Here is a 26,363-nt window from a genome sequence, read left to right on the forward strand (position 1 = left end):
CATACATAGTCAAGTCATTCAATTATAATAAGATACTTTTTTCGAACGAAGGCAGCTTGCTCTTGTGTGTCACCAGTTACATGGTCAATGATCAGTGAAGAATTAACAGTTTTATGATTATCATTGTAACCCAGTTTGATGCATGTCCTAGATTTTGACATGCATAGTATACCTATATAAAGTGACCGTCATAATGAGTTTCCTAACCCATAATCGTTTTACCCAACCGCCATAACCAAGCCCTTATTTTAATAACTGTACACGTGTAACCCGTTGGTATCATGAATAGACAAAAGATCGAAGATGGGTATGTGAAGTAGTGAAGAAGTAGAAAACAAAATGATTGTGATCGAAAATGATGTTTCAGAGGAGGGAATCTGGGGACCGATGATTACTTGTCCCTGGCGTTCTTTTGAAGTTTGCGCATAGCCTCACGGTGTACATCGAGAAGGTCTCCATTTCGCATGCGTTCGTCAAAGGCTTTGTCAGCCCATTCCTTCTCTCGCTGTTGTGTTTCGCGACGCTGTGCCTCAGCTTGCTTCTGACTCAGTAGAATATTTCGGCTCATATCGACATTGCGTTGGACCTCAACTTCCCGACTAGCTAAGAGAGATGACGGAGTGAATGGGGTCTCTCGGCCGGAGGTACTAATGACAGGTGTGCCTGAACGTAGCTCCTGTTGAACTGACTGTCGAAAGTTGGCAAGTGCATTCTCACGGGCAGCAGATGTGGGGAGTGTCGACACGCGCTGAGGTTGATGAGAGTTCAAAAGCGCCTCTGAAGTGTTGAAGCTATTGAAGTTGCTGCTACCACTGAGACGTTGGAGAGATGGTGTCGAGTTTGAGGGGCTCAAGCTACTCTGTCGGATAAGTTCCTTTCTCTTGCTCAATGGCAAATCGTCAACGTCAACTCCAGCAGCGGCAGCGTACATCTGGTAATTGTGCAGTGATCCAGCGTCGCTTGAGGCTCTGTGCCGAGCGGGAAGGTTGGCTTCTGAAGAGATGGCCAGCAGATTTCCTGCTGATTTGTTGCGGAGATACATTTCCCGTTGACCAAGAAGAGTCTGAGGGCTCGAGTAAGACACAATACCTGGCGCCGATGAGCGCTGGCCCTCTGCAGCACCTGGGATGTTGAGAGTTTGTGACCCCATTACCTCTCCTGAAGGGCCAGATAGCATTGGGTTAGACACAGCTTGTTCTTCTGCGATAGATGAAATCACTCCCGATGTCATCCGTAAGCCTCCAGAAGACGAACGTGGCATGTTGGCACTAGTCGGAGTTGTGCCAGGGCTGCGATGCTGGCCCTCGCCTGTGAGAAGAGCGAGTGCTGCAGGAACATGTTGTTTTGAACCACGTCGGGGTGCTGTGTGCGAGGCACTGGAGGCTCGTGAGTCCGATCGTGTAATTGCCGGTACCGGGGTTCCTTCATTGGAGAACTTTTGTAGCTCTTCCACGTGTACTGGCACTGGCGTTTCAACTGTAGATGCGGCTGGGCTTCTGGGTGAAGTGATATGAATCTCGTCAAGCTCAGGGGCTTCTGCGCTGCTCAAGTGTTTGGCCCATTCGTTAGTCCTGTATGACAATGCTACTTTGGAAAGCGATCTGGGAAGTCGATCCTTGGTCAAGCTAACACGAGCTGATGAGCCAGATGTTACAGACTTGCTCTTGCTCATGCCTTCTGCAGCATCTTCTTCTAGTCGCTTGAATTCATCGGGCTTGGTTGCACCGTTTGCACTAGAAGATTCCTGCTGAGCTTCAGATGTGTTTCTCTTATCATCGCTGTCCTTTCCGGAAAGCTCCGCGTTGATTTGGATGCTCTTTCGCATCCCATGTGTCGCATGGGACTTGTCATCGCCGCTTACACTCTCGTTGTCAATTGTCGCCGCAACTGAGCCATCATCGTCGCGATGTTGTTTTTGTGGGATCACCAATCCGTCGCTGCTTTCACCATGTTGGTGTTCCTGGGGCTCTCCAAGAACGCGACTCGATCGGTGGGACATATTTCCAAGCAACTCCATTGATCCACGAGAGAGGCGAGACAATCTTTTCGCAAGTGAGCGTCGGTGGCTAGGTGTATGGGGCTCATTCTCATCTTCATCGGCAAAGGTTGCCACTGATGAACGGTCGTCGTTAGTAAGGGCATCGTTGTCATCGTTCGCAACGGGAATAGTGAATGGAAGAGGAATGACGGGAGGGGCGACAGATCTAGCGATGGATGATTGTGTAGAGATGCGTCTGCTCTCGGGAGCGGAGGTTTTCAAATTATTACCAGCGACATCATGGTTCACGCTGTCTGTTGTCGATGGAGTGATATCATCCGAAGCTACGTGGACCGTTACTCTGCCATCCTCGTTGTGCTCTGAAGACATCAGGTTCACGGTAGTGGTAGGCTGCTTCTTGAATTGCTCAGAGTCGGGCATGTTTGTCATCTCGATGACCTCAACAATCGAGGCGGATTGTCTTTTCGAAGAGTCGGTTTGGCTTATGCGGTTGTTCTTCTCGTTAGGTGTCTCGCCGTCGTTGGAAGTGTGAGAGACCGTCGAGCTTTCTGCATCTCCGTCTCCATAAATCCTCTCCCACTGGCGTCTCTCGCGTGCGTTTGCCTCTTCAATGTTCCTGCCGACTTGTTCTTCTTCCTCGCGTAGGTTGCGCTCTCCCTCGGCAGCTTGTTCCGCCTTCTTTTCACGTTTTTCGCGAACCAGTTTCCACAGCTTGATCTGTGAGATAATACCAAATAGACAGATGATGACGATTGCTGCAGTCTCAACTCGGATGCCTTTCGTAACTGGATAAGTATGGGCACCAAGAGGAAACAACTCATCATTGAGTTCCCAAACATAGGCCCAAAACTCTTTTAGTCCAGCCCGGCTAAACGAGTCGATACCCAGCACCGTGACTGTAGCGCCAGAAAATGAGATCATCAGAATGAGTGCCCAGTCTCGCGTGTAATGGCTGAAGTAAAAGGCGAACCCGCCTACAGTAAAGCAAGCAATGAAAATGGCTTTGGATACGACAGGACCGAGCAGCCCGCCAGGGACCAGGCAGAGAAGCCACATGCTGATACAGAAGCCACCCAGAGCACAGCCTAGGCTCTCAGTGATTTCCCTGAAAAACATTGAAGCTGCACCAAGGATACAACCGGAGATGACGACGGCAACCACATAGCCTCCTTGCAAAGCATCGCTGACTTCAGACTTCATGACATAGACAATCAGTACAGTAACGCAGAGTGATGCGGCGAAAGCAGTCGAAAAGAAGGTATGAATCATTCTGTTCTTGATTCCGACAAGAGCATATGCAACACCGGTTAGCAACATGATAATTCCTGCAACACCCCAACCTGGTGTGAGCCTTGGTTCAATGGGAAGTTGACCGGCGGGTATCGTGGCTGTGGAGCGTGTTAGCAATGGCTCTGGGCTGTTATTCGTACTTCATAATACCATTGTAGTAGGAAGAATCATCAAGTCCGCTTTGGAAGGGACCACCCGTGCTAGTTGATGTAGGATCTGAACTTTCTGATTTCTCGGTTTCTGTGACGGTCACCGAAGTGGTCTCACTCTTTGACTGGGAGTTCGTGGGCTCAGAAGATTCCGTTTTCTTGCCAGAAGCCGCGGCGGTTTCGGTGGTACTGCTGTGTGCCCTTGTCGAAGTTGAGCCTGACTCAATGGCTGTTGTCTTTTGGGGCTCGTCGTCGTCCGCCCTTGGGGCTATTCTGAAAACATCTCCACTGACGAGCTGAACCACCAGAAGGAGACAAAGTAGCGTCCACAATCGAGACCAGGGTGCGAGCATTGTGTTGAAATGTGATGGCGAAGACGTCGCCAGTATGTAGTAGCTTGGAGTATCAAGTCGTTGTTATGTCGTAAAACTCTTCGAGCATCGTTGATAGCACAACTCAAATGCCCTAGGCCAAAATGGCGACACCGGATATGATGTAAAGACGAGATATCGTTGGACAGTCGAAGAATAATAAGAATATCGTAAGAACGGGTATTGAACAAGCTTATAGAGGGTTGGCTAAAGGTAAGACAAAGACTATTATTGGATATGAAAAGCAAATAAAGAAATAATGAATGAACGAATGGATAAATGAATGGATAAAGCAAGGTGTGCTGTGCTGTGCAGTTGATGTGCAGTAGTACCAGTACAGCAGCAATGATTGTCAAGCAATCCTGGTATCAAGATCCAACACCTGCAGAAACAAGCGCAGCTATAAAGAGTGACGAAGAGGTGAGGCAAAGAAGACGGAGGACCAGGAATCGGGAAAGGTGTGGCATTGTAGCGTAGTTATTGTCTCGGCCTGCAGAGACTAAGAGACAGAGATCTGATGGATGGTGGGATGAACTCGAACTCGACTTGGATGGAGACGCGGAGATGGACCAGGACTGCCCCGGTCCGAGAACAGGATCCATGGTCCAAGATTAGCAGTGACTGGACGAAAAGGCAACAAATGGTGCGGCCGTTGAGAAAAAAGACGACTTGGGCCAATTTCCCAAAGGGCGAGAGGGCCTCCTGTGACGCTTGTCTATCGTGATGGGATGGTCGACTTACACCCAAAGCTGTTAGTCGAGGAAACCACGGCCCACTCCCGTTGCTGTAGTCGGTACGTACCGTATTCCCGGCTCTTGGCTTGCAGCGGCTTGCTCCTTCCTGGTTTAGAGGGTGGGTGACGCCTGGAGCACTTGCCGGCCCACCCCTCTCCCACTCAAACGGCAGCCAATCGCGGTGGAGATGTGCCTGTTTCAAGTACATCCAGGTACACTTCAGCCCAGAGCGACCTAGCGACCCATAGGTTGGCAGCGTGGTGTTAGGTCCTTTTCAGAGGTGGTAGTCACACTATAGTAAATGAATGGCATGGATGGTCTATTTGATCGAGATACCAACTTGAGGAGGAATACCATGTAGAAAACTATCGTCAATCATCTATCGGTGAAGAATCTGCTGTCTTAGCCTTCGGCTCAATATCTGAATCATCCATTTGCCTCACAAAGTCTCAGGAATCTGTCTGAGACGGAACGCATAAGAACCGCGCCCCGTCTGCCCATCTTCTCCACCTAAACATGCTTTTTCTCAGATTGCATGGGACATGGGACAGGGATTATGCTGAGCGGCTGATTGACAGTGGATAGACAGTCAGATTCTTACTCTGTACATAGTACGTACTCTGCTCGCTCTGCTCTGCTCTGCTGCCGTACTCCTCGATCCATGTGATTTCGTTCGAGTTTATGACCTGTCCATACAGCATAGCTAATTATGTTGCCTCCAACTGGTCATTTTAGTCTCATCCTCTCTTAGCTCAGAGTACCATCCTATTAACGGGTCGCAATGGGCCCGAATGAGCGTGGATGAAGGAACCTCGTGGTAATCCTGACCGGAAACATCCGATTGGTGATCCCTGCTTCGACTAGTCAATCAGCATTCAGACTCTCATGTCTCGACTCGACATTCACACCAAAACCCAGTGATAAAGTGGCTGGCGGCGACGATGCAAAGTGAACACCATGCAGACTCGCTACAAAAGCCACTGCAACGATGCTGCAGGCAGCTCTCCTCTCAGCCGATGCCATTGTCACACGTAGCCCAACCTGTGTGCGCCTATGCTGCATCATCACCCAGCCTGCTGCCCGTTGACCTCACCGATAGGTCAATCTACGTTTTCTCTCAAGCAAGCAACAGGCTTTGCTTTTGGGTTGAGGCGGGGGTTGTATCCTTTCCCAGCCTTTCCCACCGCCACTGTTGATGCAATACCTATGTGCTTATGAGCACAACATTCCGGCCATGATGTTGCAGACAAGTCATACGTACATACATGAAGTGGCGTGGCCCTCCGAGTCGCCAGTCAGCACTGCCTCTGTCTCAGGAGACGACAATGCTACCTGTGTTGACAGCCCAGCTTGCCAGCCTCTCGACCCCCTCACAAGGATCTTATTGTTGGCACATTATACCAGGTCCTGGTGAGCCATAATTGAGAATTGACCACCATTCAAAACGATGAGATCTATCTGCCTCTCGTCTGAAATTCTAAATTTACGCTCCTTCGGGGTCCATTTCAGTCTTTCTTCAGAACGCACAGGTAGAAATTTCATTCCTGCCCTGTCAAAGCGCTCAGTCAAATCGTTCTGGAACGGTTTGGCTACCAATTACGCTGGTTATTCGCTGTCTCATCTGAAACTTGATGAATCAATACATACCTGGTCGCATAAAATAAGAGCAAAGACCAACCCCGAATTGGCCAGTGATTGATCTACGCACTCAATGAGGTCTATGATGGTCGGTCAAAGCATTCATATTCCTCAGCTAAGCCCAACTTATGAAGGGGTTGCTTGCTGGCCTATTGCCTACCTACCTCTTATAAAGCTACTTCTACTGGATGCAAGCTCCATTTCGAGTCGATGATGGGCTCAATCGCCCGTCCATCTCATTTGCTATTCAATTGCAAATTCAGATATCCCAAGATCTTGTGAGCATTTATTCGCAAAGTGGACAACAGTTGCTTCATTACTACCTAGTCTAGATAGTTATCTGGTGGTTTCTCGCGATTTCTAAACTCCAATATCAACTTTTCCCCTTCGCTCTTATTACTAGTTATCAATAATTCCTGCCTTCTTCGTAACTCAGCCTCATCGTTCACCCACCACCATCATCACTTGTGGACGTTGCAGCAGTCGCTTCTGTAGGTACATATCATCATCGAGGAGCACCCCCACCCAAAACTTCTGTGCCTGGAGGTACCCATCGATACATTGACGATCCCTTGTCCCATTTGCCATATTGGGAACACGCGCTACTTTACCCGGACGCCTCACCGGCGCGTCTGGAGATTAAAGTGATTAAATGGACCCAGTCTTTTGTTTGTTCTTCAGCTGAGCAGCAAGGTACTGGCCCGCAAGATGGAGTTTTCTCACAAGCATTTTCCCTATGAATGCCATCATGTCAGCTCGTGCTCTTCTCGCCTATCTTGGAACGGGAGGATCAATTGCCCAGGTAAAGACGCGCACCCCCTGTCAACCTTGCCTCCCTCCATGAGAACAGGAAAATCAACGGCGGGCTCAAATCGACGACTGCATATTGGCCTGGCATGACAACAAAATGCGAATACAAACGCCCCGAATTATGTGGAGTCACACACACCTCATCATCAATAACACCTACCTGGCTGATCCCAATCGTGCAGTTTCTGCAACCGAGGTGTGCCGCGAGCCAACGGCCTCCACTCAAGCCTTGCATCGTGTTTGTTATTCAACGATGAATCGATGCGGTGCTTTAGATAAACACTGTCGATCCTTGACTCTCTTGTGGCCATCAGTTGTCTTGCAAGATCTTCATACGTAGTATGTCAATTATTGCTGAAGTACGTTGGCGATTACTCAAGTAGACAACTTCAAGGCCTCTCCAGGTTGCACTCATACGAAAGAATGCCGCTGTCATACCATCGTCATCTTACAGAGCCAACACTATCGCACAAGAAACTATTCTCTTTTTAATGATAGTCCCTGTGCCATATCTGAATCTGGATATAAGTCCTTTGCGCCAACCTCATTCTGGTTGCTCGCAATACTAGCTGAAAAACAGTGTTCTCAGCCACGTGTTGCACTCGGCTTCATACAGATAAGGACTGCCACGATCGTTAACCAAACAGCTTTGTACGAAATTTCACTCTAAAAAAAAAACTCTTCCCTTCGGATCCTTGCCAATACTAGCGCGTCGTGTTGATGTTAATGCTGGTTTGCAGAAAACAGCGTGGCATCACATGCATAGTAACCTCAACGTTGCACTCGGACGTACTATGTAAGACACGGTAAACTTAATTCCTGGCTTTCACCTTTCTTAAGTCAAGTATTCGGCTACTGAAAGCTCGCCGCTGCACCCACCGAGCTTTGAATGAGGCCGGACCGGTCAAGTCTTCGGGTCGCAGCTCTCAGAATTCAAGACAGTGACTCCCTCTGCTGCTGCTGCTACTACTCCTCAAGACTTTACAAGTAAAAGGCGTGTGTGTACTACCTATATACTGATTTCACAGAGCATGATAAACGCCTCTGATCGGTACTAGTTAAAACTGTTCGCAAACTCACTTAAGCGAGTGTGGCGTTTGTAATTAGATCTAACCTGAGACAAGGATAAGCTAAAATGATATCGTTAATAACTATCCGCAAATCTGTCCAGTCGTTGCCGTTGAGCTTTCTTTAAAGATGAATCTTGTATGGTTTATTGGATTCTGGCCAGTCTCTAGCAGCCATCTCTTTTTTCCCTTTCCCTACGTGATTTGCAGCTTTTAGTAGTAGTAATCTTGAGGTTTCAATATCATGAAACTGGATCATGCAAACGACGTGCTCCTCAGACTCGAGACGACAGGCTGCAACTGGTGGTTGTCATATTGTTTTTGACTATCTTGCTTTAGAATACAATACGGAATACAAACAGGTAAGCGTTGCACATCTGCGTATTCAACTTGGGATAGTGTGCAAATGTTGCTGTTACACCGATCGATATAATATGCTGTCTCATATAGCACAAGCTCCACCGATCATTACAACGTATCGACTGGTCGTCCACAATCATTGGTGAATGAATCCCAGCTGAGGACAAAGGGAATATTATTAAGGCATACTAAATAGATGTTCCTCTTCCATCTTCGATCATCGTTTGGCCACTCTGGATGGAACACGATCGCCATTATATTTGGTCTGTACAACCGTCTTGCCATTACGGCTGCTGCGCGACGACGACTTGACTGGCGAAGAGTTCCTCTTCTTGCCCTTGCTCATCAATGCAAAAATCGTGCTCAGAGGAAGCAGCATTATTCGTAAAAGTGTTCTGAATGGGAGGAGGAAGGCGGCGGTGAGTGACTCCATAGCCCATACGAATACGTTCTTGTGTGACGTACTATTCTTTGCAGCACTTGCAGCAAGGGCAATAGCATCATCCAGTCTTGCCTCCACCCCTGAAAACCGCGACTCCGTCTGGATCTGGAGAAGTGTGGCCTTCTTTTCGTAACGACGCACAGCCCTGTTGAGCGCGTCGAGTTCAGGCTGGATAGCGTTACGGACGTCGCGGGCCACGGCGCTGTCCTTCTGCTTCGTTTTGCTGATCTCCTGTTTTATATCTTGGACGGTACTCGTTTCGTCGTTGGTGACGCGAGATTCCAACCGTTCCAGACGCGCAAGGACAGTCTCCAGCTGTTCTGTATTCTTGTTGACCTGCTGGAATTTGGAAGGCCCTCCTTGTACCACCCGCTGTAGATGGAGTGTTCGCGACTGCACCAACTTTATCACGTGCGATAAGACACGAAACTCGGCCATAAGAAGAAAAATTGTCAAGTTGTAGTTGGAGACCAGGCCCTCTGAAGGTCGACTTAGTTGTGACCGGATGGCGTGCAGAAGGTATGCGCCAAGGAGTGGGAGGAGAAAGCATGATGCCAGGGCGATGATTTCGTAAAAGTATAATTCTGCAAGGGCATCTTTCTGCTGCTTACTCGGCTCTCTCTCATGTATCTCCTCCGTCGGTTCGGTATGCACTGCTTCATCTTCTGGAACATGGTCCAGGGGCGAGTTAGGCCCCGGGCCATGAATGCTGGAGTCAAGGTCACTGTCGTCGTCGATGACGCTGTCTGCTACCACTTCGTGCTGTATCCGAACTTGCTGCGCTGAGTGATACCAAGCCCTGTTTCTATTGTGAGTATATGGTCTGGGAAGCTACAAGATGTCGATAGGCGTCACTGTCAACTTACCATGGCTGTGTTACGGACCAGTTGAGGAAAACACCAGCCAGTCCCAGAAGCATGAAATCTGTTACGACAGCACTGCCATTCTTAAAGAGCAGACCAGAGATAGCTGGCAGAAAAGCAAAGGCTAAAGACAGCGACGGTAAAGAGGATGATTCACCAGCCAACGACGAATCAGCACTGCTAGGATCTCGCGGTTGAGGGTTCAAAAAATCTCGAGCTTCATTAAGGCTGTACTCGGAGAAATTTGAGCTGCGACGAGGAGGGATCGAATCAAAGCTGGGCGATGCCGGGTATTGACGTCGAGATGCAGATGCAGCTTCCTCAGCGACTGACACGGTCATGGCACGCCGGAGCCCTTGACCGGAGGGCGGGGCGTTGAAGCCGGAGCTTACACCGGCAGCGGGTCTCCCGGAAGGGTTCGACGCTGTATTCTCGTCCGCCATGACCAAAGCTCAATTGATGGGCTTTTTGTTTTTGTTTTTGCTGAAGTCAAAATACTGACTAGGGCGAACTGGAGGTAGGCAAATTGAGGGAAAGGCGGCGCATTAAGATCAAGTCACGCGACAACGTTTACAAAGAGGCGGAGAATGAGGGGGGAGGACAGCGAGGGAGGACAAGAGGAGTCGGGATGGCTGTGAAATTAATGCGTTGTGCGACAAGATAAAGACTTGGAATGTGATGGCGATGAGTTCGTCAACCGAAAAGAGAGACGGGAAGTGATGATGGTGAGGGCCGAATAAACGACGTCACTTGGGTACAGAAGGTGAGACTTGCCTTAGATTGATCGATTAACCTGACGAGGCTTCTACGATAGGAGCTTTGTGCTGGCAAACTATAACGCTTGTAGCTGTAGCTTAGTATGATCTACGGCACCTACCGCGGAAGCCAAAGCTACTACTAAGCTGGCGGAAGGCAGTAGGTTTTGTCCATCTGTAGGTACCTTGGTAACGAGCCTCAGAACGCGGAGGTTTTTTCAGCTAGCTTCGATTGATTTAGCTGAGAACAAGACTCAACCTAATCTGTCAATCTTTGGAATCGGTACAGAAAAGACGGGAGAGCTAGAGGGCGGTATGGCTCTGTGATTTGATGACTTGCGACGTGCATGTCTTGTATTGGGTCCATCCCGAGCTGATCGACATGCAAGGGAAACCGCAGATTGGGGTGGGACAGTCCAGTAAGGCAGTTATTTGCTGGGAACCTGAGGTATGTAGGGTATCCGTATGCAGTATGATTCAAACTGGATCTCAGATAAAGGGAGATGGTTGAACTAAGCGCGCTCGCATGAGTAGATTTGGACATTGGCTCATTATACCGAGTGCATATCTGTGGTTGACAACGTTGAAATCAGCATCAACATGAGGTGGAAGAAGAAATCTGCAAGCGATCCACAATTGGGTATGAATGGATAAAAAACCAGAGAGGCAGCTGACAGAATCAGTCTTTAATCTGCTTTATGCACAATTTTAAGCCGTGCCAGCCTCGTGCGGCTCGGGAGTCATGGTTATTAATAGGTAGGTAAACAAAAGTAAAGACGACAGCTCGAGCCTCTTAATTTAGTATGTGACGTCAACCTTGACATTCAGCTGGATGCTACTCTGTACGGATACCCAGCAAACGACGGTACGCGGGCGCTGATGTGTATCCTCATTACCAAGTCATAACTGCCCAATACAAATAGGTTGCATTCGGTAGATTCAGTTGATGAGATAGATTTTGATCGCTCGCTACATCGTCCCATCCCTCTTAAACATTTACAAGGCCAAGGGAGACAACTTCAGACGAACCTAAATCCGAGACGCACATTCATCCCGATTTGAGACAGGGGCTACGGTCAAGTGGAGTGACTATGACAACATGAAGAAAATCACATGTACTAACATGCAGCTTCTCTTGCTATCTTGCACGGATAGTGTGGTGAAGGTGTCGGAACAGTCCAACGATTCAGGTTCATCGCTCACTCATGTTGCATGAAGGATCGGAATTAGTAACTCGGCTTTCAGAGATGCCGCAACGTCTGGTCTAGTTTGTCCTGTCCTAGACTAGGTCACCTAGGCTCAACGCCCGTCATGGCGTCACGGGAGACAACCAGACATCCCTTGATAGGATGATAGGACTGCGGAAGCCCCCTTGTCAAGAACCGTCGCCTGTCAAAAAATCTGTTCAGGGGATAACTGACTAGTGGATGCCTTAAGAACCCAGGAACTTGGGAGCCCCTGGTTTTGAAGATTCAAGATGGAGATTTGATCTTACATCACATACCTAGACTAGCCAGGTACGTAATCAAGAACAGGACAACCCGGATAGGATAAGTGCCTCCCTATAGTTAGTTGAGGGAAGGGACTGAAAGAGGTCCGGCTCATATTGCATGACAAGACAAGACCACCTCGGGACGGTGGCCCGGGTTGCGTTGGGTTTTGGATGATGAGACTTGGGCTGCATTAAAGCAGCCGGGCTGCCTCGCGTCGCCCCTTCGTGTCTTGCTTTACGGTTTCCTTGTTCGACTCTAATATCTCTTCCTATCGACATCATTTCAGCCCCAACAGAACGAGGGCTTAACCACCGTTTGTTATATGAAGCTAGTTTATCTAATGCTTCAAGCGAGCGCAAATCTCCGCCAGTCAGCCTAGATTTTGAGCCCTGGAATATTCCGGGGACACCGGTAAAGAAACAAAAAGGCAACAAAAAGCAACAAAGTCAATCGACAAGCGAATATAAAGGTTCAAAAAGGTCCCTTCTTTCGGCTTGGTTAGATTTTGCTTGGCTAACGACTTATGTTGAAGGGAGTTCAACGTCCAATAGTATAGCGACTAGTCGCAAAAACTCGACAGCCCTACTATAACTTTCCAAGACTTGACTCTCCAGTCTGTGTAGCTGCGGCGATATTCCCGGATTCAATTCTTTCACTTGATTCTTTTTTTTTTTTTTTTTGGGAACGCCAACCTTCCATATGACGGACAAGCCGAGCTGAGAGAGTTTCCATACTTACATCCACCTGCACAACCTCGAAGTGACCCAATCAACCCAACCCGCCGAGGCCCAGCAGGGCGCTGAACATGCTGGTTTTCAGGGCTTCCAGCAGCCCGTCATCCACTAAAACCCCGGTCGTCCTCTCCCCAGCCTCCTTGTGCCGCTTTCATTGGCCCACCGTCAGCGAATTTCCCCTTGACGTCTGGTCCCTTCGTCGCTTCTTTTCTTTCTTTTCTCCTTTGACCATCAACGACTCGAGCAATTCCTTTGCCCGCTGCCGCTCGATCACCCGCTACGACGAGTCCGAAACCGACGACGACTTCACAGACATCACCCTCTTCGACCCATCACACTCTCTTAGCATTGCCGAGAAGAGCTTAGCGACATCCCGCAATCGTCGCATTCCTTCATTCTCTGTTTCGGGCTCCGTCTTCCACCAGCACCCGCTCCGTGCACTGCCCGTTAGCGCTCAACCTCAACCAGAACTTCAGCGTCAAAAACATATTCAACGAGTCGGTTGCGGCCTCAGTCTTGCCGATCACACCTCGACTCACGTCTTCGTGAGAAGGACCTCGCTATATCTCCCGAGCGCGGTCGTCTTGGCGGCCGTGCCGACAACCTGTTTCCGACGGATTCTCTACTCTCCCGACCACCCACCAACCCCGTACCGCCCGCCTTAGATGCCCCGGGCAACACTCTGATCTTGAGCCTCGATCCCCCAGAACCCGCCTATCCCAGAACCGGCTCATCTTCTGGTCGAGCTGCCGCTTTGAACTCTCGACAACAGCAAGGCCGAACCGCCGACGGCCGTCAACCATCCGCGTTTCATCCTTCGCCTTTCCGACCTCAAAAGGCTACTGGAACTGCGCATCGCGCTCGTCGACTGTCAGCCGCTCGCCTCTGGAATCCTACCAACTCTACTCCTCGGCCTCACACCAAGCCCGAGTCATCGCGCAAACGTCGTCCGTCGACTCCTCCTCCGCCGTCCATTCCGTTACTGCATCCTACCTTCGACCATCGAGCACCTCCTGACTCCCTAGGCGCCGGGCCCAGCGATTACCCTCTTCTTACACTCTCTGAGCAGCATCAAATCAAGCATTCGTTATCGCCTCGTGCAAGTCTTCAAGTTGATAGGGCGGGAAGTAGTGACCGACGGATAAGCCTACCGAACTCGGTACGTGCATCTTACGACGAGAAAGGATCGCGACGAGGTGCAGTGTCGGCTGAAGAGTACCGTCTAAGTCGGGAACTTTTGGCCCAGGATTCTGTTGTGGAAAATCCAGTCGTCAAGATCGACAAGGGCAAAGGGAAGGCTGTAATGATGCCTGAAAATACTGATCCTATGCCATCATACGGCACGGACTTGGAGCGTGGTCCAGATATTATGGACCCGCGAATGTCCAATGTATCGGCTGGTGATGGAATCGGATCTGCTTTGTCAACGACAAACTCTTCCATCATGGGTGAAGAGGTCGAGCCGGATGCAGCCGGTGAATGGGGTCCTCAGCACCCCTGCTATCCGCATCGCAACCCTCATGTACCTGTCGATTCGCCCGAATACACCAGCACACGGATTATTCGAATACGCCGCGACTGGTTGATCAAAGGTGACCTGGCACCCACATTTTCCAATCTCTATCCTGAGATCCTCGACCCTGCTGGCTTGTCTGAACAAGAATTCCGTCGGATCATTGAGAAGCTCAATGGAGAATTGGTTCCCGCCTTCGATCCGTACAGCGCGAGGAATATTATCGATAGTCTACTTGGACTTGTCACTGGTTGGGTCTGGGATGACATGGGTCTGACTGGCGCCAAATCCAGGCTGAATAACCTCGAGAAATGGATAGAGCAATGGAATTGTGAGATGGAAAAGACCATGGGCGCTGAGGATGGTGTCATGCCACCCAAGATCATGCCCCTTCGTCAAACAGGTTACATGACAGTAAGTTGCTTCCTTTGTCGCAACTAGGCGCAAATACTAACTTCTCAATAGCTCGACATTCAAATCCCTGATCCTGAGATCATGCCAGCCCCCAGTACCGCCAACCCCAACGAATCAAGGACAGCCTTACCTATGACACCTTCATCTGCTATTGTTGCTTAACATTCACTTTCGCATTTTACAAATTCCTTCAACTGATCGACCGACCGACAGCTCGTCGGTTTTCTTTAACGTTACCTTCTTTAATTCCTTGACGACGAACGAGGCGGCTCCTTTGATGAACAGGACGTCTCTGAACGAGTTCCACCAAGTCTGTTTATACCCTCACAGATTTGGGCGACATTATTCCTTTTACCCATCTTGATACCACTACACATCGCATGGCGTTTCCCATTGGCTTTGTATTTTCTTGCACAGTAGACCAGTCCCAGGTTTCTTTCATCTGGACTGGCACAGCCTTTTCTTTTTTTGTATCATGGAGAAATGATGGGTAGAAAAGTTGTGGCGGCGTTGGATTCGTCAAACTGACAATCATGTCCGGTGCCTCTCAACTTGCGACGCGCTCTAGATGAGACTGCGTGCGGTGCTTGCTTGGGAGGAAATTGCTTTAATTTTGCTTAATTGTATCATCATGTAATTTCTGATATGACATATTCGTCTAATACCATGACATAAACGTTCCTTGCTCAAACTTCCTCACTGGTCGCAAATGTCATCATTTTACAATACTCGGTGCTTGCATGGATCTCCGATATTCGGATCCTACCGTGGACATTTCAAAGTCCGCCCTCTGTCTGCCAACGCGGTAATAGCCCGGACAACTTCTAAGTTATCCCTGCCAAGATACCAAGCCCGGATTATAGCCATGGTAGATCATTAGCACTATCTCCCATTTAAGAACGACTCCGTCCTTCTCCTACTCCCAAGTCAATCTTGAAAGTATTGATATTAAACAATGGCGAGTGCGCTTTCAAGAGTTGAGAATGTCGATTCAGGAAAAGCAAGAACAGCCTAAAAGAGGATTCATCGGCTGGGTCAAAAAAGTGATCAACGTGATACTTGCCCAGTATCTTGTCATCGGATTTGCCACTGCCTGCGTATTAGGATACTTCTTCCCGTGTAAGTCGTCTCTCATCTACTCAAATGCAAGTTGCTGATAGTCGACCCAAAGCTGTCGCTCGACATAGAGGCGTCATCCGCTCCGAGTATAGCGTCCTCTATGGCGCTGTCGCGTTTATCTTTCTTGTCAGTGGATTACAGCTTTCGCCCGAGAAGTTGCGTAAGAATGTGACGAACTGGAGATTGCATATTCTGGTTCATGGGATCAGTTTTGCAGTTATCCCAGCTATCGTCTTGGGTAAGTTGATTTGACGCTAGTCTCCCATAGACAGCATGACAATGAAACCAGACAGACAAACTAACACTGATAGCCATCGTTCACATCTCCATTGCTGCTGGAGCTCTGGAGTCGCAAACCCCTTCACCGCCAATTCTCATTGGTCTTCTCACTACAGCTTGTCTTCCAACAACCATTGCCTCGAATGTTGTCATGACACGAGCTTCAGGTGGAGATGAAGCCGCAGCTATCATCTCGGTCGTGATCGGCAATGTGGCAGGGTCATTTCTTTCTCCGCTCCTCATCTACGGCTTCTTCCCAACTGGCCACCCTGAGGTGTTTGATAACTGGCGCCCTGCTGATCCATCTACCCTGGGACACATGTATGCGGATGTCGCTAAACAACTTTGTCTCAGCGTCTTATTACCTCTCATTGTTGGCCAGGCTATAAGATGGAAGTGGGAAGAGCGCACAGTGAAAGTTTTAAACACTCTCAAACTAGCCAAAGTTTCGACAATATGCCTCGTTCTGCTTGTCTGGACAACGTTCTCTGGAGCCTTTGGTACTGGTGCGCTGGAGGACTTATCGACCAGCAACGTCCTCTTCCTTGTCTTTATGAACGTTGCGTTGTATGCTCTCTTTACCATCATCTGCTTTGTCCTCGCAAGACCTCCTCAGAGATTGATCAGAATGGTTTCTTCGTCTTGGCTGAGGGTTTTGTTTCAGCCTATGTCCAAAGAACAGACTATTGCGGTATGCTTTTGCGGCGCGGCCAAAACAACAAGTTTGGGTATCCCATTGGCAAGCTCGATGTGGGCCCGCGCGGATGATCTCACGCGAGCGTACATACAGATACCTGTACTACTATACACCATTGAGCAGGTGTTTATGGCCCAGGGATTAGTATATGTTTTCAAATGGTACATGCGTCGTGATGCCAAGGGGAGCCTCGACGAGGAAACAAAACAAGACACTTCTGGAGCACAGCAATCTACGGCAACACAGATGGAAGCTTCTGGTTTGTCCAGAGAAGTTGTTAGCACGGATACAGAAGAAAAATTACAGCGCAGCACATAGGGTTTCGGCGTGGCGAATCTCTCGGAACGGCTTCAAACTACATATATGTGTATACATTAAAAGGCGTTCCTCTTAATAATGGCATGATATACATTAACTCATGTTCAGCTTTCAATAGTAAACAATTGATATATAGTTCATATTCATACGCAAGAAATCATATAGTTATCATAATCATCTAGTCTCGGCCGGTTTCAAGTTTGTCCTGCCTTGACTTTGCCCACACCGTTCAAGCCGTTCTCCTCCTTCTTGATGAGACTGTCGAACAAGGGTTTCAAGTGCTGGGCACTCTTCTTGGGGTAACGCTTTTGGTCGTTCTCGTAGTCGACGTAAGTCACGCCGAATCGAGTCTCATAACCCTCAGCCCACTCGAAGTTATCTAGCAGAGACCAGGCGAAGTAGCCATGGATATCCACACCGTCGAGTCGCGAAGCATCAGCCATGGCCCTGACGTAATCGTCGTAGTACTGAACACGGAAGTCATCTTGGAGGATTTTCTCCCGTGGCATGTCGTTCTCGCCCTTGATGCTCGTGCCGTTCTCAGTGACATACATTCTGGGGAAGCCGTAACGCTTAGAGATCCAGACAAGCAGGTCGCGGAAACCTTGGGCACACGGTCGCAGCCAGGTAGACTGGGTCTCTTCGCCAATGCAGTCGCCTCGGTGGTTCCAGAAATGAAGCTCAAGGTTGCCAACAAAGTCCTCGGGGGCAGCCTCACCCTCACAGTGCTTAACATAGTTGGCTGTGTAGTGGTTCATGCCATAGAAATCGTTTGAGCCCAAGACAAGGGCCTTCTCCTCTGGTGTAAACGTAGGGAGGCGATCACCGAGCTGGGCACGCATCGAGGCTGGGTAGTCTCCAAAGTAGATGGGGTCGGCGAACCAGGAGATAGCAAATTCAATCTTGCGTTCGGCAGCCTCGATATCCCTTGGGTCCTTGGGGTCCCAAGGATATGTGGCATCGCCATTGAGGGTGATTCCAATCTCACCACCGTTCTTGGGCTTGAACTCCTCACGGTAAATCTTGACGGCGCGGCCGTGGGCGACAAGAAGGTTGTGGCCAACTATCCAAGGCTCAGTAGAAGAGTCACCAACGTCAGACTTATTGCGATCAGAGCAGCGACCAGGAGCGTTGGAGCCTGTGCTGTAACCAAGAATGGCTGAGCACCAGGGCTCGTTGTGGGTGATCCAGTTCTTGCAGCGGGGGATCGCCTCGAACATGACACGGGCATAACGCTCGTAGTCAAGAGGGAACTCCTCGCGGTTCATCAGACCACCATATCGGCGATCCAGCTCATCAGGAACATCCCAGTGGAAAAGAGTGATGAATGGAGTAATGCCGGCATCAAGCAGGTCATCAACGAACTTGCGATAGTGGTCGATTCCAGCCTGGTTGATAGGGTCATTACGACCACCGAGTGGGATAATTCTAGACCAGCAGATAGAGAACCGGTAGGCCTTGGAGCCTAGGGACTTGAGAAGAGAGATGTCCTCAGCAGTTCGGTTGTAAGAGTCACAGGCGGTAACACCAGAACTGCCATCTGCGATCTTGCCAGCCTGGGCACAGAAGGTATCCCAGTTAGCGGGGCCTCGGCCATCCTTGTCAATGGCGCCCTCGATCTGATAGCTATTACAAAGGTCAATTGCTATCGCACACAACAATTGATACGAGAAGCAACTTACGAAGCTGTGGCAAAGCCCCATTTGAAGTCTGCGGGAAGGGACATAGTGGATGAAGGCTAGTTCTTGGCTCCTCGAGTTTCGACTGCACTATGGTATGTCGGACAAGAGTGAAGTTATCCTCAAAGACCGCCCGTCGAAATGACAACGAGGGGGTATATCTGAGCGATGGAGAAAGATGCTTGATGCAGAAGAGGAGGAGAGGAGGAGATCTTGGCTCTCGAGCATCAGAAGACTCTCTTATATACCCAAACTCTAGCATGGGTTGAGCGTCCATCCATCCATAATCCATCCCTCCTTCACCCTCGGCCCTGCAACCTTCATTCCACTCACAGCTTAGGCGCACTCATGTCAGCTACATAGTGCAACTGGGCTGGAGGACAGAGTAGAGGGATATGCCTCAAAGATCGTGTCTGTTTCTTCGGACCGTCACAGCCGTGGCCGGATCATCTGCCCCAAAAGCTGGGGTGGGGTTGACAATGTTGCAAGAGCATGGTTATGGTTGGTGGTCAATGTACCTTCCGGAGTTGAATTGGTGGATTAAGGTAGTAGGTATAGGCGTACTAAGGGCCATGGTGGCACCTGCCCAGACCTGCCCAGGCTACCACCTGCATTCTGCTGACGGGATGTCTCCTTCCATTCTGTTAAAGGAAATTAGTCCCAACCAATAGCTACTGTTGTCCCATGGGGATACGTTTCAGAATCCCTCTAACGTGTGTGGGAATCCAGGCTATTAAGCTCTTTCATGTTTCCCACTACGCCGCTCTGTCGTTTTTACCTCCTCTTCGTCCCCTTTTTCCTCGTTCCATTGTCAAATTTCAGGAACTCGACTTTATCCAATTCGCAACAGCCGAGTTGAGGACATGATAAACTCTTTTTGCACTTTACTCTTTTAGTCGTATACATGGACATCCGTGCTCGTCAGACGATTCCCGCTCATCTGTGCCTCCGCGAGCCTTCGGCCCGCCTCTCCGGCGCCACGACAGCCCGCTACCGCCAGAACTTCGGTACCTCCTGTCACCATGGAACCACGGAACCTGCCTGTAACTTTGTAGCGTGCAGGCCTCGTCTCGCTTGGCTTCGCCTCACCGGATGAAATAAACAAACGCAGGAGCAGCTAACTCAATGAATTCCCGAGATCTCTGCACTATGCACGTGGTGTCTCGGCTTGAAGATCCAAGGGGTCTTTGTACTGCTGTTGCCCCTACAGTCTTGGGTTGCATTGTGTTTCGGATGCTGCCATCAAGACCGGTTCCTGTCAACCGGACCAGACTACATTGCCCCGAAATTCCCCGTCTGTCATGGTTGATAGGGCCGGAACACCATACCTCGTATTGGGATGGTCTAAGTTTTTGGGGCTCTACCACATGGTCCAAGGTTCACGTTCCATCTTCTCACCTTTATCTGCTTTCTTCCACTTTGCTCATATTGCCATCAAGTATTTCTGATAGGCGTCTGAGATCCACTGGTTGCTGTGCAAGAATGATCAACAATGCATTTATACAAAGATAACGGACTCAGACCACAATCGTTGGGTGCGTACAATTTTGACAAGCTATCTGATATCGTTGTTGAGGCTACTATGTACGTCAACTGTCTCTAAAGAACGACTTGATAAAACAAAAATGCCTCCTCGCCTATGCGCCTATCGACAAAAGAGGAGCTCGTTGCCAGGATTCCAGCAAAAGTCCTCGTCATTAATCCCCTTCTGCATTTGTTGATCAACAGTCGCCAGTTTCCTCGATATTACAGCAGACTCCATCCACCCCCTTCCGAATCTACTCAACGTTGCGTTTTAGTTCCCACCAGTAGCTGCGTCTGGATCGTCGCGGTCCTTCATCTTCCGCTTTCCAGGGACTGACATTTCCACATCGATATCATGTCGTGGAGATCCCTTGGGTTCGTCGCCGTTGCCCGAGTATTCCACAATCTCCCACTCGACCTTGACTCGACCATCTTGCGATTGTTTGACGCCTTGGCTTCGGCGCATGTTTCCTAGGCGTGTTCCTTCGACCATACCATCGAACCAAGGCACCCCGTACGATTGGCGCAGTGCTGTGTTCCTGCCCACAACATCCGATGCCTGTGTAGCTAAAGTCTTGCTGTCTTCCTCTTCGGGGATCAATCCCATGTCCTCAAGGTCTCGCAGATCTTCCCTTAGCAAGCTGCCGAGCGTGAGGTTGATAAAATCAGCTTCGGTGTGGGGGTTTTCAGACCAGTACGACAGGGGCGTGCCACAGTAACCGCAAAAGTGACGTTTTGAGTGTTCTTGGCTAGGGTGCGTGTAAACGCGTCGGATCAAAGCATGTGTCTCGTCAGGAAAGAAAGAGTAGGTTGTGCTGTGGTACCACGACAAGGGAACTCGGATGTAGGCAGCCAGTGGGGTCGCAAGGGATGTCTCTGCAAGCAGTTGTCAGTTGACACGCTCGACACTCGGGAAGTGTTTCTCTGAATCTCTTGAAGGTAGCTTTGAACTTACGATGCGCAGAATCGGTGTTGAAGAGAACCTGTGCCTCGTTGATGCCGTCCTGCGGGACAGCAATAATGTACCGGTTTCGACCGCACTGGCAACCACCGCGCAAAGGTCTGAGGGTATTCATGACTAACGCTGACGATTAAAAATAACGAAGTGCTAATCAACTTTTTGGAGAGACTGGTCGATCGAATGAGTCGGTGGGTAGTTTATATTGTTTGTGTTGGCGTAAAGGCTGAGTAAGAGAAGGGCGGGAGGGAAGAAAGAATTTAGGTGAGGAAGAGTTGTAGTGACAGCTGTGGACTAGACTGATGGGACCTAGATAGAAGGTATCTAGGTAGGTAGGTAGGTAGGCAGGCAGGCAGGTAGATGTATCAAGTACTAAATGAAATTGTTTGGCGATCAGCAGTTTGCGCCAACCTGTTAATTGAACTCTTTCCCTCCCGTCTGGATCTTGCACGTTGAGGGGAGGTAGTTGCAGTAAAGCTCTGGGCTGAGTGTCACCTCAAGGCAGTCGGCAGGACCCAGTGGATGAGCATGCAGTGACGACATTCCTTCAGTGAGTTTCCACTAGAGCTCAAGTTGCATTCCACGACACTCTAGCGCTTCGTGGGGTCTTCTAGAATTACCGACCCCGGGCAGCTGAACGCCCGGGCTAAACTAAACGCCCCTCTTTCTGTTTGAGTAAAGCTCCGTCAACTGGAGTTACCCTACGGTTGATAACGATATCTGTATTCCACGAGCAAGCAAGCATTTAAAGTTGTATTTTTTTTCTTGACGTCACGAATATCTCACAATTCCTCAAGTTTCAATATAATCAAAAGGTCGGCCCAGTGTTATTTCTGGGCTCTGCACTCTCCTATGCGCTGGCATGTTATGTTGGGATGTATTCGCTGGCTCGCCTGAGACTCGGTCACTAACAGAATATTCTAGCAATATCGAATGCATGCACGATCCCTGATTCTGCCAACAGGTTTCCAATCATTTCTCTACCTGTCATAACATTCTGACCAAACAACAAGCCCAACACTTTTCGATTATCGCGGCAACTCACCTCACCGCAAGGCGTTTCAATCTATGAAGACCGTTACCTACTAAGGTATTGATTACACAAGATGTGTTTAAGATCCATAGTCGGTAAACATCACTAGTGCGTAAAGCTAATATCTAAGTGGCCTTATACTACAGCCTTATCAAGTTAAAATTAGATGTCTTGACATGAATATATCACTTGTAATTAGGTGAAGATGTATTAAGCTCCACTACTTATCTACCTACCCTCAAATTGACTCTCATTCACGATTCGATAATCATATTTATTTTTACACTATGCTAGAGTTAAGAATAGACCTGCCAGCAGCCACTTTGTTTTGTTGATATGTTTGTTTTTGACAACTAATAAACGTCAACGTTGACTGCAAGTGGTGAACAAGACTCACTAAGAATGCACATGAATCATCTGATTTAGCGCATGATCCAAGCCTCACCTATCATCACCAAACTGAGCACAGTCTCAACCATGGACACTGCACTCACTGCCGCCAGCCGTCTCTCTCTTCGAAATTCCACAAGTAGCATTCCCTGTATTGGGTTTGGCAGCTACAAAATCCGCGGTGAGACGTGCGCAGCCGCCGTGCTTGCAGCACTTTCCGTAGGGTACAGACACATCGACTCAGCTGCCCTGTACCGAAACGAAGTGCGTGTCCGTGAAGCAATTGAGAAATCCGGTGTGGCTCGCGAAGACCTGTTTCTTACTACCAAGGTTGGAAGCCCGAGAAGGAAGGCGGAAAGAACTGAGGCCTACGAAGACGTTATCGAAGCAGTGGAGCGTATTGCTGGAAAGGATGGCTACGTTGACTTGTTACTGATGCATATCCCTGGACCATCGCGAGAACATCGACAAAGCTTGTGGGAGGCTATGGAGAGGGTGAAAAGAGAGGCAAGAGCAAGAAATATCGGCGTTAGTAATTTTCGAGTACGACATCTTGATGAAATGAAGGAATATGCTGCTGAGTGGCCTCCGAGTGTGAATCAAATCGAGGTGAGTCATTATATACTACTCACTCACAAAAGAAATCTAATGTTTTCTGGGTGCCAGCTTCATCCATGGTGTCAACAAAAAGAAGTCGTAAAATACTGTCAAGACAATGATATCATCATCGAGGCATATAGCCCGCTTGCTACTGGCGCTCGACTGGAGGATTCAGTAGTTGAAGGTATCTCAACAAAGCATGATAAGTCGCATGCGCAGGTTCTTATCCGCTATTCACTACAAAAGGGCTGGGTACCTTTGCCCAAGAGCTCAAGGCCGGATCGTATTTTCGAGAACTTCAATGTCTTTGATTTTGTCTTGGATCAAGATGATATGGAAACATTGGACAACTTGGATAAGGGGCCTGCAGGTGCTATATTCAAAATGAATGTTAAATAGATTTCAATCTACCCCTGATGAGTATATAGACGCATGTTTATAAGATTCGATGGATTGTATTAGAACGCTAGATATACGACTAAGGATATATACAAAAGTGCTGATGGGAATACGGATGGGTTAGATGCTCATACCCTCGGTAAAGAGCCCTATGTCCTTCCATGCTTAGCCCACTCTCTAAGCACGTTCTTTTTGATCTTGCCAGTGCTTGTCTTGGGTAGCTCGTCCACGATCTCTACCTCTCTGGGAACCATAAACCTGCTAATGTCACTCTGGTGTTTGGCCCACTGAATAATCTCATCTCCAGTTACGCTCTTACCATCCTTGACCGTGACATAAACCTTGGGTCTCTCGCCCCAGTGAGAATCGGGAACAGCGACAGCACCAACCTCGAGAATATCTGGGTGCTGGGCCAACATGCTCTCAAGAGCAACGGATGAGATGTTCTCGCCACCAGAGATGATAATATCCTTCGCACGGTCTTGGATCTGAGCACTGCCATCTGGGTGCCACACCGCTAGGTCGCCCGAGTGAAGAACGCCTCCTGCAAACAGCTCCCGTGTAGCTGCAGGATCCTTGTAGTATTCTTTGGCGCAGATGTTTCCCATAAAGACAATCTCGCCAATCTCCTTGCCATCCTTTGCAACATCGATAAGAACCCCTTGCGGCTGGTCTGGCTTGATGATGCGGATTGGTAGACTGGTTATGAAGCCATGCCCTTGCCGGGACATTTTTGCGTATTTTTCTGTAGGAGGTAGATTATCCCACTCAGGTAGAGTGTAGCATTTAGTGATGGGCCCATATGTTTCTATCGGGCATGTTAGCTATTTTCTTTTTGAGGTTATACAAGACGTACCTGTCATTCCGTAAACGTGGACAGGGATGAGATTCAGTTTTGTCTATATGTTCATGTTAGAATACTCTTCCGATAAGACTTGAAAGTACGCACCATTTGTTCAAAAAGGTATCCTGTTGGGGGGCTAGCAGCCACCGTGACTTTGACCTCATGTGGTAATTTTTCAGCTTCCTTGGCCGCCACCAGTAACGTATTGACTGTGGGAGCCGCATTGAAATGTGTGATTCCTTCTTCCTTCAGTAGCTTCCAGATGAGGGGATAATCGATCTTTCTAAGGCAGACGTTGGTGCCACGCACCGCAACGACGGCCCAGGGGAAGGTCCATCCTACTGCATGGAACCTGTGGATAGTTAGTCGTCAAATATTCATCATGATAGCATATATGATCCACGGTACTAACATTGGTAGGGTCCATAAGTATTTGCAACGCCCGATATTTAGGCCTGACTCGACAATGTTGGCCATTGTAGCAAGGTAAGAACCTCGATGTGTGTAGACAACACCCTTGGGCTTTGAAGTTGTCCCTGAAGTGAAGGGAATGGCAAGCATGTCGTCCTCACTCCGGGCTTGAGAATGAAGGCCCGCCCAACCTTGGCTGCCTTGAGCGATATCATGTTTTAAGCCCTCGAGAACGGCATCATCAAAAGGACCAGACAATTGACCCACAGTAGCATCGTTATCCTGAAAAGCAAGGTTAGCAATGGCCTCAAAACAAGCTTGTGCCTGTTCGCGGGGGAGAAAATCAACCATATCAACAATTAAGGGCACATTCTTGTGCTTCTCCTTGTACGCATCAAGCAAGCCAACAAACTCATTGTCAACAATAATGCAATCCACTTCAGCAAAGTCAAAGATGTAGGCGATGTCTTCTTGTTTTAGACGGTAGTTTGCTGGAACAATAACAGCGCCTGCTGCGACGATGCCGTAGATGGACTCGAGGAAAGCAGGCGTGTTGGGAGCGAGGACGCCTACGCGCCGATAGCCGTGCTTGAGGAGATAGTAAGCCAGACCACGAGCGCGATCAGCAAACTCGGCATAGGAGCGGCGCAGTACAGCTCCATTCACAGTGATGTGGAAGATGGCTTCAGCATCAGGCTCAATGGCAGCAGCGCGCTCAAGAAATGTTGTAGGGGATAGGGTGTGATAGTTGACAGGTGCTGCTGGATGAGGGCGGAGATGACTGAGGATGGAACGAATGCGAGAAGGAGGATCCGACATTGTGAATTACGGTAAGAGAGAGGTAGAATTAGATGTATGTTGTGAATCTCGTGATTGATGAATATCTAGTAGTAAACGAGATGACTTCAATTCATAAGTAGCCATGTCTCGGTTCAGCCCGGCAAACACGGTTCTTGCTCGGTTTCTCCAACTACTGATTGCCCGACCGGCCATTAGCATTCAACTCAAGAGTCGATTACCTACTGGAAGAAGCTTAGTAGAGACGATAAACCAATCACGACGTTGGAGATGATAGATCCATGCTTGTTTATCCTTTAGTGTCTTTGTGAAGGCGGGGACCCCGCATGATTTGCTGTGGAGGAGAGCAGGGTAAGGATACTTGTTTTCCATGTTGACTTGGCAAAAGATGGGGGAAAGGGAACAAATGATATCAAGTCGGATACTCCAATTTGGCATTATTAGAGGTAATTGACTACGATGCGGAACACTGCCTGCTCTTGGATAGCTGAAGAACGGATATCAATACAGTAGGGGATGTTACTGTTCAGTGTAAGTGAATCCAGAAACATAGCGGTCAGGACGACAAGAGTCAAACTGACAACGAAGCTAATGGTTGTTAATACACCTCCAATTTAGGTACTTTTCAAGTTAGAAACGTACAAATGAGTGAGTAAAACAAAAGAGACATAAGTTACTTGTC

General features: G+C 48.9%; 8 protein-coding genes across 8 annotated transcripts, besides 3 other annotated features; 3 read left to right on the forward strand and 5 right to left on the reverse strand.

Annotated features, from left to right (window-relative positions):
- Positions 1-391: 391 nt before the first annotated feature.
- FPSE_01108 (uncharacterized protein) lies at positions 392-3,791 on the reverse strand (the record flags this gene model as incomplete). Its single annotated transcript, XM_009254228.1, has 2 exons — positions 392-3,387; positions 3,440-3,791. The coding sequence occupies 2 exons, from the start codon at positions 3,789-3,791 to the stop codon at positions 392-394; spliced, it is 3,348 nt and encodes a 1,115-aa protein (XP_009252503.1).
- Positions 3,792-4,067: 276 nt separating this feature from the next.
- Positions 4,068-4,101: a microsatellite.
- A 1,060-nt stretch (positions 4,102-5,161) lies between these two features.
- Positions 5,162-5,187: a microsatellite.
- A 3,448-nt stretch (positions 5,188-8,635) lies between these two features.
- On the reverse strand, positions 8,636-10,166 carry FPSE_01107 (uncharacterized protein; the record flags this gene model as incomplete). The annotated part of the gene is made up of 2 exons (XM_009254227.1): positions 8,636-9,659; positions 9,727-10,166. 2 exons carry the CDS (start codon positions 10,164-10,166, stop codon positions 8,636-8,638), a joined length of 1,464 nt encoding a protein of 487 aa, XP_009252502.1.
- Positions 10,167-12,776: 2,610 nt separating this feature from the next.
- FPSE_01106 (uncharacterized protein) lies at positions 12,777-14,794 on the forward strand (the record flags this gene model as incomplete). The annotated part of the gene is made up of 3 exons (XM_009254226.1): positions 12,777-13,202; positions 13,259-14,632; positions 14,684-14,794. 3 exons carry the CDS (start codon positions 12,777-12,779, stop codon positions 14,792-14,794), a joined length of 1,911 nt encoding a protein of 636 aa, XP_009252501.1.
- Positions 14,795-15,615: 821 nt separating this feature from the next.
- On the forward strand, positions 15,616-17,045 carry FPSE_01105 (uncharacterized protein; the record flags this gene model as incomplete). Its single annotated transcript, XM_009254225.1, has 3 exons — positions 15,616-15,751; positions 15,804-15,989; positions 16,063-17,045. The coding sequence occupies 3 exons, from the start codon at positions 15,616-15,618 to the stop codon at positions 17,043-17,045; spliced, it is 1,305 nt and encodes a 434-aa protein (XP_009252500.1).
- A 194-nt stretch (positions 17,046-17,239) lies between these two features.
- On the reverse strand, positions 17,240-18,771 carry FPSE_01104 (uncharacterized protein; the record flags this gene model as incomplete). Its single annotated transcript, XM_009254224.1, has 2 exons — positions 17,240-18,671; positions 18,728-18,771. 2 exons carry the CDS (start codon positions 18,769-18,771, stop codon positions 17,240-17,242), a joined length of 1,476 nt encoding a protein of 491 aa, XP_009252499.1.
- Positions 18,772-20,519: 1,748 nt separating this feature from the next.
- Positions 20,520-21,324, reverse strand: FPSE_01103 (uncharacterized protein; the record flags this gene model as incomplete). The annotated part of the gene is made up of 2 exons (XM_009254223.1): positions 20,520-21,124; positions 21,204-21,324. 2 exons carry the CDS (start codon positions 21,322-21,324, stop codon positions 20,520-20,522), a joined length of 726 nt encoding a protein of 241 aa, XP_009252498.1.
- Positions 21,325-21,531: 207 nt separating this feature from the next.
- Positions 21,532-21,566: a microsatellite.
- Positions 21,567-22,716: 1,150 nt separating this feature from the next.
- On the forward strand, positions 22,717-23,628 carry FPSE_01102 (uncharacterized protein; the record flags this gene model as incomplete). The annotated part of the gene is made up of 2 exons (XM_009254222.1): positions 22,717-23,238; positions 23,296-23,628. The coding sequence occupies 2 exons, from the start codon at positions 22,717-22,719 to the stop codon at positions 23,626-23,628; spliced, it is 855 nt and encodes a 284-aa protein (XP_009252497.1).
- Positions 23,629-23,777: 149 nt separating this feature from the next.
- On the reverse strand, positions 23,778-25,702 carry FPSE_01101 (uncharacterized protein; the record flags this gene model as incomplete). The annotated part of the gene is made up of 4 exons (XM_009254221.1): positions 23,778-24,436; positions 24,485-24,527; positions 24,578-24,824; positions 24,885-25,702. 4 exons carry the CDS (start codon positions 25,700-25,702, stop codon positions 23,778-23,780), a joined length of 1,767 nt encoding a protein of 588 aa, XP_009252496.1.
- Positions 25,703-26,363: the final 661 nt, after the last annotated feature.

The sequence above is a fragment of the Fusarium pseudograminearum genome, chromosome 4 (genome assembly GCF_000303195.2).
Source record: "Fusarium pseudograminearum CS3096 chromosome 4, whole genome shotgun sequence".
In the NCBI taxonomy this organism is placed as follows: Eukaryota; Fungi; Ascomycota; class Sordariomycetes; order Hypocreales; family Nectriaceae; genus Fusarium; species Fusarium pseudograminearum.